This window comes from Manihot esculenta, chromosome 13 (genome assembly GCF_001659605.2).
Source record: "Manihot esculenta cultivar AM560-2 chromosome 13, M.esculenta_v8, whole genome shotgun sequence".
NCBI classification, from domain to species: Eukaryota; Viridiplantae; Streptophyta; class Magnoliopsida; order Malpighiales; family Euphorbiaceae; genus Manihot; species Manihot esculenta.
In genome coordinates, this window is record NC_035173.2 from 7202828 (window position 1) to 7221908 (window position 19081).

Below are 19081 nucleotides of genomic sequence, written 5' to 3' on the forward strand. Positions count from 1 at the left end.
ATAAAATACATTAAAACATTTCATGAAAACATGATTTTTACCCTACTAGAGGTTTCCGACATCCGAGATTCCATCGGACGGTAGGAATTTCGATACCGGAGTCTAGCTGGGTATTACAAATTAATGTAGATGGTGAACATGTAGAGAATGTTGAGCAGGGGGGAGCAGCCACATTCACCACAAGTTGAAGGGTCTCAACTTAGAAGATCTTCTAGAGGGCATCATCCATCTATTAGATATCCCAATTCTGAGTATATTACTTGTGCTAAAAAAGGAGAGCTAGAAAGCTTTTAAGAAGTTCAAACTCATAAGGAAAATGTTCATTGGATGAAATCAAGATAAGAGGAGATGAATTCCTTGAAGAAGAATAATACATATGAGTTGGTTGAACTTCCAAAAGGCAATAAGCCACTGAAAAACAAATGGGTGTTTAAATTGAAAAAAGATGGTGATAATCTTGTTATGCATAAAAACTCGTCTAGTTGTGAAGGGTTTTAATCAGAAGAAGGGAGTTGATTTTAATGAAATTTTCTCTCCTGTTGTAAAGATGAACTCTATTAGAATGATTCTTAGATTAATTGCAAGTTTGAATCCTGAACTTGAATAGTTAGATGTGAAAATTGCTTTTCTTCATGGTGATTTAGAGGAGAAAATTTACATGGTTTAGCTAGAAGGATTTGAAGTGAAAGGAAAGGAGCACATGGTTTGCATATTGAATAAGAGTTTGTATGGATTGAAACAAACTTCTAGGTAATGGTATAAGAAATTTGATTCTTTCATGGTAAGTCATGGATACACCAGGACAGATACAAACCACTGTGTATATTTTAAATTATTTCCTGCTGGTAACTTCATTATCCTTTTACTCTATGTGGATGATATGTTGATAGTAGAGCAAAATGCTAAAGTGATTAGTGGATTGAAAAAAGAATTATTTAGTTCTCTTGACATGAAAAATCTAAGCCAATCTCGACAAATTTTGGGTATAAAAATTGTCCATGATAGAAAAATAAAGAAGTTGTGGTTGTCACAGGAAAAACATGTTGAGAGGATCCTAAACAGATTTAATATGAAGAATGCTAGGCCAGTTAACACTCCTCTAGCTAATCACTTCAAACTTAATAGAAAGAGTTGCCCTTCTACTCAAGAAGAGAAGAAGAAGATGACAACTATTCCTTACTCCTCTGCAGTTGAGAGTTTAATGTATGCCATGGTTTATGCTCGACCAGATATTGTATACGCAGTTGATTTAGTCAGTAGATTTCTTTCTAATTCAGGAAAAAAGCATTGGAAAGCTGTAACGTGAATCTTCATATATTTGAGAGACAGCTTAAAAATGTATTTATGTTTTGGCAGTTCAAAACCGGTTTTGGAAGGATTTACAGATGCAGACATAGCAGGTGATTTTGATGATAGAAAGTCTACTTCTAGATATGTGTTTACTTTTGTAGGAAGAGCTGTATCGTGGCAATCTAAATTGTAGAAGTGTGTTGCCTTGTCTACAACTGAAGCAGAATACACTGCAACTACTAAAACTACAAAAGAGTTATTATGGTTAAAAAAGATTTCTCTAGGAGTTGGGTTTGAAATAAGATGAGTATGTGATTAATTGTGACAATCAAAGTGCTTTGGATTTAAGCAAGAATGCCACATATTATTGTCGCACCAAACATATTGATATAAGATATCACTGGCTTCGTGATGAATTGAAGAAGATTCACACTGATAATAATGTTGCTGACATATTAACTAAGGTAGTGACTTGAGACAAACATCTGCTCTGTTCCAAGGCAGTAGAACTTGCCTCCACTTGTTAAAATACATAATATTTTTTCCATGAGTTAAAAGGGGAGATTGTTAATTATAAAGTGGAGTGCAGCTCATTAATAAAAAAAGAAAATAATGTGAATAGGTGCATGTGCAAGTGTGCCATTGAAACTAGTAAAAATAGAAAAGTGTGTCGTTGGAACTTGTAAAAGGGTAGGTAAAGGTTATAAGGAAATTGAAAGTGCAATCTTTTTTTGTGAGCGGAAAGTAGTTTGGGTATTTCTTGTTTAGAGATTGACTTTTTTAATAGTAAATTTTGATTTAGAGTTTAGCCCGTGATTTATTTTTCTACACTGAATATTTTTCTATATAAATCTTGTGTTGCTAGACCATATATATATAAATGTTCTCTATTTGTGTTTGATTTTTATTTTCTAATATTTATTTTTATATTTTTATACACATCTTAATTTAGACTGTTATTCTTATTGAGTGGCACACAGTTTTTATTAGCTAATTATATATCCTTCTTAATCTGTCGACGTGGGAAATAAAAGCAGTTGGCCACAACAGGATTTATGACAGGTTTGAGTAATTCAATATAAATTTGAATCAAAATTTGCATGCGATTGAAGATAGTTGCTTTCTTTAGCTGTGGTTCAGATTTAAGCTACTGGGTCTTCCAAGGGTTGAGATTTTGATTTATGGGTTGCTCGCGGTGCCGCAAGTATTGGTATTTGGTTCCTTAAAGCTTAAGAGTTTTTGAGATGGCTAGAAACTCTATCTCACTCTTGCTAAGCTTATGATTCATCTCTGTTCGTCTTATTTTTTTACCTTAATTTCTACTTTTCACCTTTAATTATATTTTATATATTTAGAAAAAAGAATCAAATAATTTATGTAGAGATATTAAAAGATTTTCCAATTTAAATGTGTAACCGGTTAGTAATAAAATGAGTTGGATAATTTATCAAATTATAAAATTAAATTAATTTAATTTCTGATATTATTTTTTTAGGGATGTGAGAAATCTTAATTTTGCAGAAATTATAAATAATTTGTATATGTTATTTTATTTCTTTTTTAGTAATGAAATAATTTGTCTCTGCTCTTTTATGGTGTCCTTGGCTCTCCTGCATGGCAGCTTCATATCAAATCTGGTGATCTTTTATGCTGTTTATGGAATCTATAACTTTTGTTCGAAGGTTCACTAGAGAAAGCTAGCCCAACCTCTTGTCGATATTGTAGATGCTTCTTAGGCTCTTGTTTCGTTGTTGTGCTTTATTCTTTGATTCTCCTTCACCACCTGTGCCCTTGTTGGATGAGCTTCCCCAGTGTCTCAATGGCTCCATACAACAACATTCTTGAGCTTCGTTGTACACTTGGACAGTGGAGGCTCCCGTTGTGTTCTCTCATCCAGATTGCATCTTTCGGATAATTAGGCTTTAGTTTGGTGGGCTGGGTTTCCTTGATAGGTTGAATGTATTTCTTTTCTGGTTGAGCTGCTTGGGTCTTGCGCCTCTCTGTATTAGGCTTGAAGCCTTTACCATCAATGGAAATCTTTTACCAAAAAATATGATAAAAAGGTTGTCAAATAAATCTATATTACAATATTATTATCTAATTACACAAAAAATTCAATTTAATTGTTTTTTTAACTTAAAATAAAAAAATTTAATTCCTTTTCATTTTACAAAATATAAATCTTATATAATTTTATAATAATTTATTTTAATTCTTTTCCTGCTTTAATGCCATGTGAGTGAATAAAAGAAGAAAAATCTCGTATATTGATGAAGCAGGATAATCTTGCTTTATATAGCGTACACATGTTCTCTGAATATTAATATATTATTAACACCATACAAGTAAAACTACATCGTTTTATCAGCTATAATGAGTTAATTAATAACTTTGCCAATCATGTAATATAATTTTATATTTTAGATTAAAAAAGAATCTCAAAATCAAACATTTGTTTTTTGAAAAAATTGAATATCTGAATAAAGTTCTACTGGATCAACGGTTTAAATATGCCGACAATTATCCAACAGGACAACGCAACTCGAGCAAAACTCGGCTCGCGCCAACCCGCCTAAAGAATCTCTAATAAGCACAACAACAACATTCTCCTCTCACCACGTGTCGTATCTTTCACCGTCCAAATTCCATGGGCCTACTTCTCATCCAACCCTCCCGCAACCTCCACGTCCGTCCACTCTTATCGACAAATAAACGGTCTATAATGACCCACGTGTCATACACAATATCTCATTAGTTATCTAATCCAACGGATCTCATCACCTCCTCCTTCTCTGTCTCTCTCTCTCCCGATACGCGCATCTCTCTCTCTCTCTTCTCTCCTGCAGTCGTCTTCTCCAATTTGCCGGCGATTTTCTTCGTTTCCCAATTTACCCCTTTCCTGCTAAGTTATACCTCTTGTATCCTGTAAAACCCTGGTAAAAGTGAGATCTAATTAGGCTTTTTTTGCTTGAATTTTGATTTTAATGGCGGATTCAGACAATGAATCAGGAGGGCACAACAATAGCAACGCAATCAGTGAGCTGTCGGCCCGCGAACAAGACAGGTTCCTACCCATCGCCAACGTTAGCAGAATAATGAAGAAAGCTCTCCCGGCCAACGCTAAGATCTCCAAAGATGCCAAAGAGACGGTACAGGAGTGCGTTTCTGAATTCATCAGCTTTATTACCGGAGAGGCTTCGGACAAGTGCCAGCGCGAAAAGCGGAAGACAATTAACGGCGATGATCTACTTTGGGCCATGACCACGCTAGGGTTCGAGGAGTACGTTGAGCCTTTGAAGATTTATTTGCAGAAATATAGGGAGATGGAGGGGGAGAAGAGCTCCATGGGTAGGCAAGGAGAGAAGGATGGTGCTGGTGGGTCTGGTGGAGGTGGTGCCGCTGCTGGCGGTGGTGGGTCTGGTGGAGGGGTTAGTTCAGGCGGTGCAGGAGGGTTTAATGGTGGCGGTCAAGGGATGTATGGAGGGATGATGATGATGGGTCATCATCAAGGGCACGTGTACGGCGCCGGTGGGTATCATCATCAGATGGGTGTTGGAAAAGGTGGCTCTGGCAACTCAAGGTAGGTGTTGGCGACGATGATCGATCGTTTTTAGTATTTACTATAAATTCCTTGTTGTGAAAGGATTGATTAACTAGTTTAGGTCTTTCTGTTTTTAGTTAGGTCTTCTGTTAATTTTCTTGGTGGGAGAATGTCCAGAGTTCATATAATTACTGTAATATTGGATAGTTGCTATATGTACGTAACATCTAATGATAGAGAGAGTTCTAATTTGAGGAGGGAGCTGGAGGAGGTAGAACTTCAAAAACCTATTTGTATGATAAGCATTAATTTTCACATTTTGGAGAAAAAAGAAATAAAAAGGTTGTTTCTTGCGCTGTTCTTTGTTTCCTGAAACGGCAGATGGGCAAATTTGGGAAATAGTTTGAAGTGAAAGGCTTTGAGTTCTCTGTTTCTGACTTGGTAAAGAAAAGGAACGGAAAATTTTAACAAGTTTGTTTGTTTTGACAATGGACACGTTTCTTTCTGAGGAAAGATTACGAGTTCATGTCGTAAGCTTGCCATTTGTCAGTTGTCTATGTTTTGAAACCCAGTACTCATAACAAGAGATGTTTCCATTCAGTTCTAAATCCAGAAAAATCTTTCATAGATTTCACCAACGTTCCTTTATTGGTAACTCCATTTTTAGGGCATCAACGATTTTCAATTTCGGCTTGCTGTTTAAATCTGACCCAGAGTAGTAAATTTTATTTATGTTTCTTGTTTTCTGGAGCCTGTACGTGATGTATTATTTAAGAGTCATTATAAGATGCAGCAACTCAAATTGGAAGCAGAAACGTTAAAGTCCGCCACCAGCAGGTTCAATTATCAAAATTTACTCGAGTCCTTGGACGTCATTCTTGTCTCCCATTGTGTGTCCACCTGAAGCGTTTTCCTTCCTTTTGTTGGAGATCAGGAATCTTTTACCCTGAAAAGAAGTATCTTTGGAGCCTTCATGGCTGCTTAATTACAGGCCTGATTAGAGCATCATTCCAAAGGACACTTCGACCTGGACAGTGGTTACTACTGTCCGTAGTTGGAGTTTCTTCTGATGGTGGTAATTTTACGTTATAGATACTTTTGAATTCAGTTTAAATAAGTATTTTGGAATTCTTGAGTCTAGATGAAAGGAAGTAGTGATGAGAAAAAGATTGGGACCTACTTAACGCACCAGAGAAGAAGCAAAGGACGAGTCAGATTGACTTGGTGTGGGTGGTGGAAGACTTGTCAAAGGCCATTGATAAAGTAGAAATGTTCCAAAAAAAAGGGGGGTAATTAAAAGAGTGGTGTGTCGTTTTGAGTGGATAATGAGCTATTTAATAAAGTTTTGTTAGTGGAAGATGTCGTTTTGTGATGTGGGCTATCATCAGGGAGAAAATGGAAGCACATGACCTTTCCGCAAAAGCTGCCTCTTTTTCACTGATATATAACACCTGCACTGTACCACGACAGACTTCTATACTTCTCTCTCTCTCTCTCTCTCTCCAGCTTAAAATATATTGACTATTGACTAGAGTCGTACATGAAAGCAAAACTGACCTCATGTCTTTTAATTATTATTTAGTTTTATATTTTAAAAAATTTATACCTATTTAATTATTTTTATGAATTGCGAGCATCAAAAAATTATTATTTTAAAATAGCTGTGTTTTGAAATTAGTCTAATTGTGAATAATAATTTCAACATTAGTTGCGAATAGATGAATTCAATAAATAATAATTTGAAACCACAGAAGTAAATTTTGGAAAAAATAATTTACAATATAATTTTTAAGATTTAATAAAAATTTAATTTCTATTCTTTAATACTAAATATTTTATTAATAAGATAATTTACTATTAATCAAAAAAATTAACTCAAATTAAGAGCTTAAATAATTGCAAATATTAGAATTTTTCTTTTGTGTCAAAAGTTTGAATTATAACATTTTTCTATACAAAATAGATATTTGGCCATTATATTATAACTAGGGTGAACATTCAGTCGATTTAATTTAAAATCAAATCAAACTGAATAAACTGAAAATCAAAATTTTAATATTTATAAAAATCAAATCGAATTGATTTTGATCAGAAACCGAATCGAATCGAACTGGTCTGATTCGGTTCGATTTAATCGGTTTCGATTTTTAATAAATTTTTTTATTTTTTACACTTTATTTTAATATTTTAAAATTTAATTAAAATATTTTAATCTTAATATAATTTAATTTCTCTATATTATTGAAAATATCATATTATTATCACTAATCGATTCAGTTCGGGTTTTTTTATTTTTTCTGATCAAAATCAAATCGAACCGAAATAATTAAAATTTTTAAAATTAAAAATCGAACCGAATTAAATTGAATAAAAAACCGAACTGAATTTTAAAATTAATTCAGTGCGATCGATTTTTTCAGTTTGAACCGAATACTCCGCCCCAAATTATAACACTTTAATGAATAAGATTTTATTTTTCCAAATTGGTTATATGAGTTGTTTATTTCTTCATGGTAAAATTGCATTTAATACCATCTTTTTTAAGTGTGACTTTATGCTTTTGGACATATAAAAGCCAAAAGAAAAAAAGTTCATGAAAAAATAAAAAAATGTTTTCAAAAATATAATCAATTAAGTGAGTTTTTCAAAATTCCATACAAGATTAACCTTAAAATTACCTGATCTAAAATCATTTAACTTTAAATTATTAATCACTTATCTTTTATTTGGCATAATTTATTTATAAAAAAATAATTAAATTGAAATTTAATTAAATTAAAAAAATAATTTCTTTCATTTTAATGAATTTATTTATATTTACAATGATAAAAGTATTATAGATAATGAATCTATTTTAACTTTTAAAATATAAGCTAATAGTTATTATAAACTTTACAGTTTTTTTTTTTTGAAGTGAATGCATAATTAATTTAGCTCATCTCAATACTACGCTATCTTCAACGCTGGTCCAAAATTTAATGGAATTTTAATACTGTGCTAATTTATAATTTTTTTTTCATAAAAGTCATTTTTACTATTTGAGTATTTAAAATTTTTTAATTAGATTCTTAATTTTTTCACTTTCATAATTTATTATATTTTTATAATTATAAAAATTTAATTTAAATTAATATATTCTCAATTATAAATAATATCTATAATAAATTAATTTATTTATAATATATTATATAGAATAAGTGGAGTGACACATATATTATAATTAAATAATATATATTAATTAAAAATATAATCAACAATAGCACACTAAATATTTAATATTCCGGAAGTTCGGTATCATTGAAATATTGACTATATACATCAGAGGCAGATGACGGTAGTGGTTATTGATATTGGGCTCTTTTATTTGATATTCAAATTTTTTCTTGGCGAAATGTTTCACGAGCAATTGAGTCAGAAATAGAATTTAATTTGAAAAGTAAAATTTTATTTTCTTCTTTAAATTTCTTTAAGTCCAAAGCTCTATTTCTCATTAGCCTTCCCTTCTTCCTTTTTGCAGTTGCATTCGCCAATAATTTCACAAACTTTTCATTATTAGTATGTAAGCATTTCAGAGCGGATGAAAAAGATTTATTAAGTTTTTTCTTCAATTTTACTTTTTTAACACCAAGAGGTCGATCCGATGATGTATACTCTCTTGCAATATCCTCATTTAAATGAATTGAAAATGATGATAAGTTTGAATATGGTACCATAGGTGAGTCAGGAGTAAGATTGTCCAACTCTGAGGACACACAAGAGGAACTTTGATTTTAAACTATTTTTTTTAGAGCAACTATCTTTGAACTTCTCAACATCTTTTATCATGCTTGAAACATGATCAAATTTGAATCCCTTTTTGTAGCTTGGATCTTGCATAAGTAAAGTTTTCGTTTGATTGAGCTACATAATTTGAGAAATGTTAAGGAAAATTCTAAGATTTATGTACAAAGTAATTACCAAAAAAATGCTCACCAGATCTAGCTCTGAAGCACCACTAGGATGTAAGTTTGCAGTGGAAGCACAAGCAGTTAATCAACAATTTCTTAGAAATAAGATAGTTTTGCAGCAAATACAAGATCAACACCGAGTTTCTAGAGGTGGCGATGTTCCAAGTCATCTAATAATCAATCGAGATCGTGAAGCGGCTGATCGTAATTTATTTCTGAATTATTTTTCAGATAATCCACGATTCAACGATGTAATGTTTCATCGACGATATAGAATGTCTCGAAATTTTTTTCTTCGTATTGTGGATGCAATAAAAGCGCATGATATGCACTTCGAAAAACAAAGAGATGCAATGGGTAAAATTGGATTATCTACTCTTCAAAAAATCACAGTTGTGTTTCAAATATTAGCGTATGGTTTATCGGTGGATGTTACCGACGAATATATGAAAATTGGATAGTCCACTGCAATTGAAAGTCTAAAGAGATTTTGTCGAGCTACCGTTGAGGTATTTGGTGAGCAGTATCTGAGATCACCCACTGCCGAGATTGTTACAAGACTTCTTTATATTAGTGAGCAACGTGACTTTCCTGGAATGTTACATAGTCTCGATTGCATGCATTGGAAATGGAAAAATTATCCTACTGCATGGGCTTGCCAATATATAAGTCGTAGTGGATCGCAAACAATCATTTTAGAAGCTGTAGCTGATTATGACCTTTAGATATGGCATGTATATTTTGAAATGTCTGACTCCAATAACGATATTAATGTTTTGGAGTCATTATATTTATTTTTCGACCTTGCTAAAGGTATTGCTCCTCCCGCTCGTTATGTTATTTAAGGAAAAGTATATAATACAGGTTATTATTTAGCTGATGGTATATATCCAAAATGGTCAACTATTGTGCAAACTATTCGTGAACCACAAACAAGGAAGAAGAGATATTTTGCAATTAAACAAGAATCATGTCGAAAAGATATTGAACGTGCTTTCGGAGTGTTACAGTCACGTTTTGCAATAGTTGCAGAGCCATCACGTTTTTGGAAAAAAAAAGTATTGCATGATAATATTAACTACATATATTATCATGCATAATATGATAATCAAGGATGAATGTGACCTTAGTGCACCTATTGAAGATGGTACAGAATTTTCAACTCCAACTTTTGAAATGGTTGTCGATGAAATTATTCGATTTGAACAATTTTTAGCTCGACACAAAAAAATTAAGGATAAAGATATCCATTTTGCACTTCGTAATGCATCAATAGAACATTTATGGGAGTAATATACGAATTCAAATGATTATCTAAATTAGCTTGTATTTTTTTATTGATAATTTAATATGTATGAGTCTATTTTATTTTTAATTTGTTAATTAATGTTTAATTAATGTATGTTTATAATTAATGTTTAATTAATATTTAATTAATGCATTTTTATAATTAATATATTTTTATTTATCTATAATATAATTGAATATTTGAATATTGAATGAAAATGCAAAATATATAAATATTTGGGTGGATCTATAAAATTATACGAATTGTTTTAATGAAATAAATAAATAAAATTAAAATTAAATAAATAATATAATATTAAAGAAAGAGAAAAATGTAAATAAAATATTTTTTTTTTAAAAAACAGTGTAGAAAATTAAAAATGATATTCCGCTATTTTAATGTTTTGCATTAAAATAGTGTAAAAAATAGTGTGTAGCGTTGGAGATAGTTTTAAGGATAACTAAGTTTTAATTAATTTAAAAATTCAAATAATTAAGCATTATTTTGCAGTTATAAATAAAAAAATTAATTAATTTACCAGAAATTAAAATATTTATTATTTTATTATTAAAATATGTTGTATAATTTTCTAAAATGCATTTACGCATGAATGAGTAGAAGTATGTGGCAATTTCAATAACAAGCTGAAATTGGTAAATTCATCTCCACTCTGACAGTTCTGAGATATTTCGAACAAAACCCTGAGACTAGTTCCCTAAAATCCATTGTAACCTATTGTCATATACGTGTGTCTGAGCTGCTTTCGATGATTTTGATGAACGAAAAAACATTCTTGTTCCCGCTAAGAAGTACAAGAATTCCAGAGCTGTCTATCATCAGCAATCCATACTAATCATTGATTGGAACTTTTCTCTTTGGAATAGCAATTCTCGTATTAAACCACCAACTAATAAGTATGGAAATGATGATTTGACACTTTTTTTTTTTAAATAAATCACCAATTCAGGTATTTGGGACATAATTTCACACTTTCTATGTCAATTGGCTTATGCCTAATTAAGGATTATGTCTGCTTAGATTTATAACTTGTGACTAATTTAAACCTCCTTTGATAACCTGAGAATTTATATTAGTGTTAAGTGCTATGACAGTCGAGACTCGACTACCGTTACGGCAATGGGCGGAGAAGCAACCTGAGAATGAGAACAGGGAATCTGAGATGACTTCTGCTTAGTTCTAGGGATGGGATGAGATTGTATGATAGAAAGGACAAGGCAAGCAGCGGATAAGGAGAGAAGATGAAATTTTACAGCTGCAAATTAAATACCATGGCGGAGAGTGAGTGGGAAACTCAAAATGCCGGTAAGGTAATTATATTCATTAATTTAAACATAAATTAAGAAAGAAAAAGCAATTTTTTCATATTTTAATTATAAGTTTAAGGAATTAATGCTATGCAAGTTAGAGAATTGGCTTTTCAAATCCTTTCCGACCCTCCCCCCAACCCAACAATCCGGGAGCAAAGCCAATAATGATTTGGCCATCATCTGGGTGTCTAGGCTGCTGAATGAGAGTAGGAAAAAGGCTTCTCTCTTGTTTAAAGAAAATTTTCTCTCTGCGTTTTTGCCTTGAGTTTCTGAGGTTTAGCCTGCCATCTGCCACTTTGTGTGGCCTTTCTTGCCTTTTTAGACAAAGAAAAGCCGTCCTTACTCCTGACCCGGTTATGGGTCTTCCTCCTCAGTGACGGAGTCAGGCGCTTCCTTTGGTAGGGCACCGATTGCGCCGCTGCGGCACCTTCATTCCCTTCAAAGCATTTTCCAGTCACCGGTACGGCACGTGCCCCTTGCTGTACCTTCCCTCCGCCCCTGTTCCTCCACACCACTGATTGGGGTGTATAAAAGATTTTGGATGGTCTTTTGTTGGCAATGAGGCTTCTTGAAAGGGTTTTCTTGACTGCCATGGATTTCTCTCTGTGTTTTTTTTAGGTTATTGTTTAGTTAGTTTTTTCTCTGTTACTTTGCTTGCATGGACTTTTCAGATTATGGAATGCTGGATTCATATGCCTTGAAGGACGTAGTAAGGGTATGATAGCCGTTGGTATCTCGATAAATGATAAGATTATTTAAATTTTAAATTATAAATTATAATAGAGCTTTTTGGTATAATTAGAATTATTATTAAAATAATTTTAATTTTTATTTAATATTAATTATAATAATATTAACAATTAAATTTATTTATAAAGATAAGATTTTACATAAATTTTCATTATTATTCATCATAAAATGTTTACCACTAAATTTTTTAAAAGGTTATTTAATATGAAATTATTTAATTAATTAGTTTAAAAAATTTAAATAATAATAAAGTATTAATTTTTCTGTAATTGTTTAAAATCATAGCATAGTTAAGTAGGTAATGTGTAATCAATTTAGATTTAATGAGAAAATTTATTTAATCAATTGGATTATGAAATTTAAATAATAATAAAGTATTAATTTTTTAGTTAAATAAATTAAAATATTCTTTTATAATTATTAAATAATTTAATGAATAATTTTTAGCATTTTCATTACTATCACATCCTTTAACATTTTTGTATATAGCGTAATATAGAATATATATTTTAAAATTTAAAATTTTCAGATAATTTTACAATTAGTTTATTTGATAAAACTACAATTCACTTTAAATATAATTATAAAAAATTAAAAAATTAAGAATAATGCATTTATATCAGTTCTTTTTTATAAGATTGTGAAGATTTTATTTATTTCAAAAGAAATATTTTATTTTAATAATTTTTATAAATTAATAAAATTTAAAATTATTATCTTAATATAAAATTGAAAATTTTTTTTATAGTATTTTTTTATTTTATTTAATATTTGGATATAATATTCTAATTAATAGTTCATATCTTAAAATTTAATATTTTTATAATTATATATATCTCCAAATTTGATATTTTTTAATCTAATTATAAAATTTATTTAAATAATAAAATATATGAATAAATTTAAGATTTAAACAAAATTATAAATTCTAAATAATTAAAAAGTATTATGATATTTTTGACAATTATACTATTCCTTTTTTTTTCTTTTTATATCATAGATTATAAAATTATATTTTATTTTAAATTTATTAAATTAAATTTTTAATTTTAAAAATATTATAAAATTACTTAATTTAATAATAAAGATTATATATTTAAGTTTTTAGTTGTTGTTTAAAACAGAATTAAGTTACAGAAATTCAATATTTTATTTTTAAAATTTTAAAAAAAAGTATTAACTTTTTTAAAACAATTTAAATTATAATAAAAACTTAATTAAAAAATTATAAATATGATAAGAAGTTAAAACTTATACAAACTCACTAAATAATTTAAATAAGGATAAAAATTAAAATAATTTAATAACAATTAAATTTACTGCTTTATTGCAAATATACGTTTTTTAATGGACATTAATTTTTTTTTTAAAAAACGAGGATTTTTTTAAATTAATAAATTTTCAAACTATAAGTATGAAATAATATTTTTTTAGAAAAATATTTAATAATTTTAGCTTTTTTTATAAAATTTATTTTAAATTATATAATAAAATTTTTTAAAGTTGAATTTAAATATAAGTAATACAAAGACTTTAAATTTATATAAATTTTAAAATTAAATAACTAATTAAAATTAAATTATGCATAAAAATATAATTTAAATTTAAATAAAGATTAATTTTTAAAATAACAAAAGTTTTATATTATTTCTTAACGAATCAAAATTAGAGTGCAATTAGTAATTATTAAATAAGTAAGAGCAGTTCAAAAATTCTCATTATTTCTCATTTTTATATATATTATATATTATTAATTAAAATAATATTATTATTAAAATTAATTTTACGAGAAAAAATTAATTAATTTATAAAATAAATAAAATAAAATACATAATATATATTATATATAAAAAAAAACACATGCTATTAAGAAAAATTAATTTTATACTAATTTTACTTTACGGTCTATTTTAGGTAAGGTATATTTTATCATTTCATTTCATGATGAAATATTAATATTGTAATATTATTTATAAAAAATTAATATAAAATTAACTCAATCAATTTTTAATTTATTATTTATACATAATAAATCAATTTATAATAATAAAAATTAAAAATATATAAATAAAAAAATAATTTATTAAAAAAATAAATATAATATTACCTATTCAGATGATTTAAAAATAAAACATTCTTATTAATTTTATAATAATACACGATTTTTTCTCCATTTTATAGTGATATATAACTTTTTCCTCTTATAATTATTCATAAGTGACGAATTTCTCTTTTTGATCGTAGAGATTTATAACTCTGACACAATTTTCGTTGTAATTTACGGCTTAAAATGCTAAAATTATAAAAAAATTATTATATGAATATTTATATACAAGAAATATAAAAATAAAAATTAATATATGCAAAGATAATAATAGAATTGATATGATATTAACACATATTATTATAATATAAAAATAGGATTAATCTAATTTATAAATTATAAAGATGAGAATTAATAAATTTATCATATTTTATTATTAGATTTAAATTATAAAAAAATTAATATATGAGGGAGAGAGATTAACTTTTAGAGAACTAATCTCTTAGTTCTCTAACACAGTGAAAATTTTCTTTTTGAATTAGATCAATGATATATATACTAATTGGTTAGTTTGGCTTTCAGTCCTACAAGATTTAACGTGAGCCCTTGTGGCTTGCGCGCCGCACATTAATAAAATACAAGTTTAATTCATATCTTATTTGTCGTATCACATTAATGACATTTTTTGTACACTTATTTAATATTTCGGCAGCCGTACATTAATAAAAGACAAGTTTAATCTATATCTTATTTATCGTATCACGTTAATTCGATTTTCTGCACACTTATTTAATGTTTCAGAGAAAACTAAAGTTATTGTTTATAATATAAGAGGTCGATATCTCATACTGGTTCTATCAGGTCGTCTCTAGTTTGTATAGTCTTTATAAAAGTCGGTGGTCTCCACATTAAGTTTTTATGTGTGGTACGAGCATTGGATTAATTGGTATACTCGTTTTAGGCGTTGGAAAGTCAATTATGTTAAAAGTCCGACATTTGTGCTCTATAAATCGAGTTTTATATAATCCAATCTAATTAAATAGAAAAATTAAATAGAGAAATTTACACGCTTCTTTCAAATCACATATTCACGTATTATGATCTTTGGTAGGTTGTATGTTTTACACATTATCAATTACCTTGGCAAAAATAAATAAATGAGAGCATGGATTCGGGGAAAACCAAAAACCTAATTTATTGCAAAAAATATAGTCAAACTACATTGATGAAGTTGCTTCGATTCAGAGACACATGGAGTAGATACTCTTGTTTTTATTGCTTATTTGTTAGATTAAATTATTTTTTAATTTTATTAAAATTTACACTTAAATGTTTACAACTCTCAAACCTCTCATATAACTTTCTCCTACCTAATAAATTTTGCTAAGATATATAGTTGCACTCCTTTATGCATTGCTAAAAATAAATATATAATAATTCTAATAAGTATAATTCAAAATTTTTAAAATTATATTTCATTAGTTCTGTAATACAATATTTTGATTTTTATTTTATAGCTCAGTAAATTAAATTAATTTATTATAATATGAATATTTTATATGTATCTTGAATCTATGAGCCCAGATATGAATTTACCTGGAGAAATTGTTTGGGATTTTGCTGCCTCGTTGGACAGGGAGAATTGAGAGCCACGATTCTGATATCTTGATTCTGGAATGTATAGCCTGCCGTGTGGCTATCCTCCTAGCTAGCTGTTAGGCTTCAAGTCTGTAATTGTAGAAAGAGATTCTGAAACAGTGATCCAGGCTCTTCAAGGTTTAAGATTCAAGATGTCATCCTTGATATTTATATGGGAAATCGCCAAATCCTACGATCAACCAGGTTTTTTTTTCCTTTGCTAAAAGAGGATGTAATCAGGCTGCCTCATTTATGCATGATTCTTCTCTCAATTTGTGAAAAAGCTTCTGCTAGCTGAAGCTTGACACTTCGTAATAGATAAGCCAAAAGTTTATCAAAATCTTTATTTTTTCGCAATATAATGATCCCAACTTGGCATGGCCATAATGAAATGAGAGATAATTACTATTATATCTCTATAATTTTACTTAGCAACAAAGAGAAGGATGGAGTTCCATCAATTAGCCATAAGGCCCTAAAACATTTTGCTACTTTATTGAGCATTGAGAGAAAATAAAGGTCATAGCATAAGAGCTTTAATGGGAATCCAAAGTTTCTTGTAAAAGATCGAAGACCAAACATAAGCTCAGAAACTTCACAGATTTTAAGAACATAAATACAAGCATAATATGTAATTGAAATTATAATTTACCCTTAATTGATTGTTGATTCCAAATCCCAGTAGGATCAAAAACTTGATTATATATAGTTACTGTAATAAAGTGGCTAACTAATTATGCTTAATTAAGCTTCAATCTCAAACCTTGGACACTTGATGGAGCCCATTGATATATCAATCTCAATCAAGTTTTCTTCCTCGTTCATCTCATTTAGTTCTGCTAAAAGCTCCATTAGAGTATGTTGCTTAAAGAATGAACCTGCTGTTGTGAAATCTGGCAATTTCTTCTGCAGATTAAACTTGGGTTCTTCTTTATTACAAATGTAGTGTCCGCCAGGAAGCGCAATCTCAATGAGACTTTCCTCATCAGAAATAGATCCATCAGACAAGACATCCGGGATCTGAAATGTCTTGTCTTGGAATGGCCAGTCGGCTTCAGAATCCTGATCACTAGTTGATGAACGGTAGAGGCAGCAGTCACTCTCTGATCTGGCTATGTGCTCATCAATCTGGCCAATATCTGCATCTTCCTGATCTTCTTTCTCTTCTTTGATGGATTCATCTTCAGGCATTCGTTCTTTACAGACAATATCTTCTTCTTCTTCTTCTTCTTTTTCTTCTATGCGAGGTGATTCCGGTGTAGTTTCCTGATCAGGGGTGACTGATTTACCTACCAACTTTGGTTTTTGCTTGAAGAACTTGAAGAAAAGAGGAGATAAAGTTAATACTGATGTGAGAAGGACGGATGATGAGAACCCAAATCCAAGAAAAGCAGCAAGAACTAGAACAAGAACAGATATCCATGATAAAGGGTTTTTGAAGAAACAAAAAAGAGAAGGCATTTGATCCTGATCAGCTTTTGTATCTCCTCTTAATTATGTACTTACGAGTTAACACCTCCTTTCTGATCAATTCTTTAAAAATAAAAAATAAAAGAAAATGTATAAAGAAGGTGATTTTCTACTTTTTTTTTTTTTTTGAAATGTTAGATCTATGAAAGATAGAACTAAGTAAGATTCAAAAAAAGAATGCAGAAACTGGAAGATCTACTGGTGAGTTTGTTCTTTCTGGACATGAAACAATCAAACAAGAAAGAGAATTTGCAGAGGAGAGAAATAGGAACCAAAGAAAGAATGAACAAGAAGAAGCATTTGTTATAAAACATGAAAAGAAACTTAGTTTTTTGCTCATATAACAGCAATCAGATGGTCTTCTTCCTCTGCAGTGATTCTCTTGAAACGCCCAAAACCCCAGGTGTTCCCCAATTGATTTACACTCTCAGAGCCTGGATATTAGAGAAGCCATGTGCTCACATCTGAGCTCACCACATGGCAGTTTGCCTCCAACTTCGACGAGGAAAAACATTTAAAAAAAAGAATCAGAGAACACGAGATAAATATTATATTAATTGTTCCCCTTCAGCCATTTCCATGCTTCACTCCACTAACCCTAAATCAAAGCTTTAATGAAGATGGGAAACAAGCATTACCCATTAACATTTCTTCCCTCTACATGAATTCTTCTCATTTCTATCAAAAGAAACTGGCTTTGAAAGGAAAATATTTGAAAGAGTTTAAGAAGATGACTCCAGTTTCATCTCTGGAAGCCTCAAAATTTCTGTTTGTGGATTAATAAAATAAAACTCAAATCAAGATCATCCATGGCTAGTCAAAACTCAGAAACTCTTTTCTTGTGTTTCCCTCGTCACCTTTTTCAGTGGCAATGCAAAGGCTGTACAATCACAAAAAGACTAAAGCTAGTATTCACATGTCCACTGTATACCATTTGTTATAACAAACCTATGTCAGATTCTGCTGTCATACACAAAACCCTAGAGACCTAGCTATGGCTTGGAAACCTGAGACAGACTTGACTTGGACCGTTGGATCCCATTTTCTAGCGTTTCTGATTACAGTTGAAGAAGTTCTACTTATGAAACAGAATAATTTAGAGTTTGAGTAACAACAGAAACTAATTATAATATCACTGAAATATTAACAAATTTAACTTTTTTAATTTAAGAATTTTTAATTTTGAAAGAGATTGAATTCTTATATAATTTTAAAAATTCATTTAAATTCTTTTCTTATAAAATAAATTCTACGAAAAATAAAGAAAAAATACAGGCAAATAACAGAAAGGTAGAATATTCTTGAGTACTTGCTCCAAATCATAGAATCCAAAGCTTTCCATTTGACTTAATTAAAATCTATCTTTTAAACTACACTTTTGTAGTTGAATTTAGTTTGTAAAGAGAATTATATAGTAATTCAATTTTTCAAAAAGTAAGTAATAATTTAAAAATATTATTCTTGCATTTTTGGATTAAATTTATCCATATTTAATTTGTTATAAATTGAGATTAAAAAGAAAAGAAAAGAAAAAGGGAATAACAAAAGTTATAAATCATATAATTAATATTTCCATTTTTTAAAGTAAATAAACTTTTTTTTTGAAAAGAAAGTAAATAAACTTTATATATGCTTATCAATAATAAATAAATAAATAAAATTTATAAATCAAAAAGCAAATAGTCATTATTCTAAGTTGCACAACACAGGACTCGTATAAAAACATGTAACCCTAATTAAGTTTTTGTTTATTTTATGAAAAATATTTTTTTAAAAAATATTTTT

At 29.3% G+C, this 19081-nt stretch overlaps 2 protein-coding genes and 1 pseudogene across 2 annotated transcripts; 2 read left to right on the forward strand and 1 right to left on the reverse strand.

Annotated features, from left to right (window-relative positions):
* Window positions 1-4068: 4068 nt before the first annotated feature.
* Window positions 4069-5188, forward strand: LOC110627444 (nuclear transcription factor Y subunit B-3). The gene has a single exon (XM_021773750.2). It carries the CDS (start codon window positions 4275-4277, stop codon window positions 4872-4874), a length of 600 nt encoding a protein of 199 aa, XP_021629442.2. The 5' UTR covers window positions 4069-4274; the 3' UTR covers window positions 4875-5188.
* Window positions 5189-8795: 3607 nt separating this feature from the next.
* LOC110629171 lies at window positions 8796-10071 on the forward strand (annotated as a pseudogene).
* Window positions 10072-16353: 6282 nt separating this feature from the next.
* LOC110628961 lies at window positions 16354-18275 on the reverse strand. Its single transcript, XM_021775778.2, has one exon. The coding sequence runs from the start codon at window positions 17285-17287 to the stop codon at window positions 16571-16573; it is 717 nt and encodes a 238-aa protein (XP_021631470.1). The 5' UTR covers window positions 17288-18275; the 3' UTR covers window positions 16354-16570.
* Between the last annotated feature and the right edge of the window lie 806 nt (window positions 18276-19081).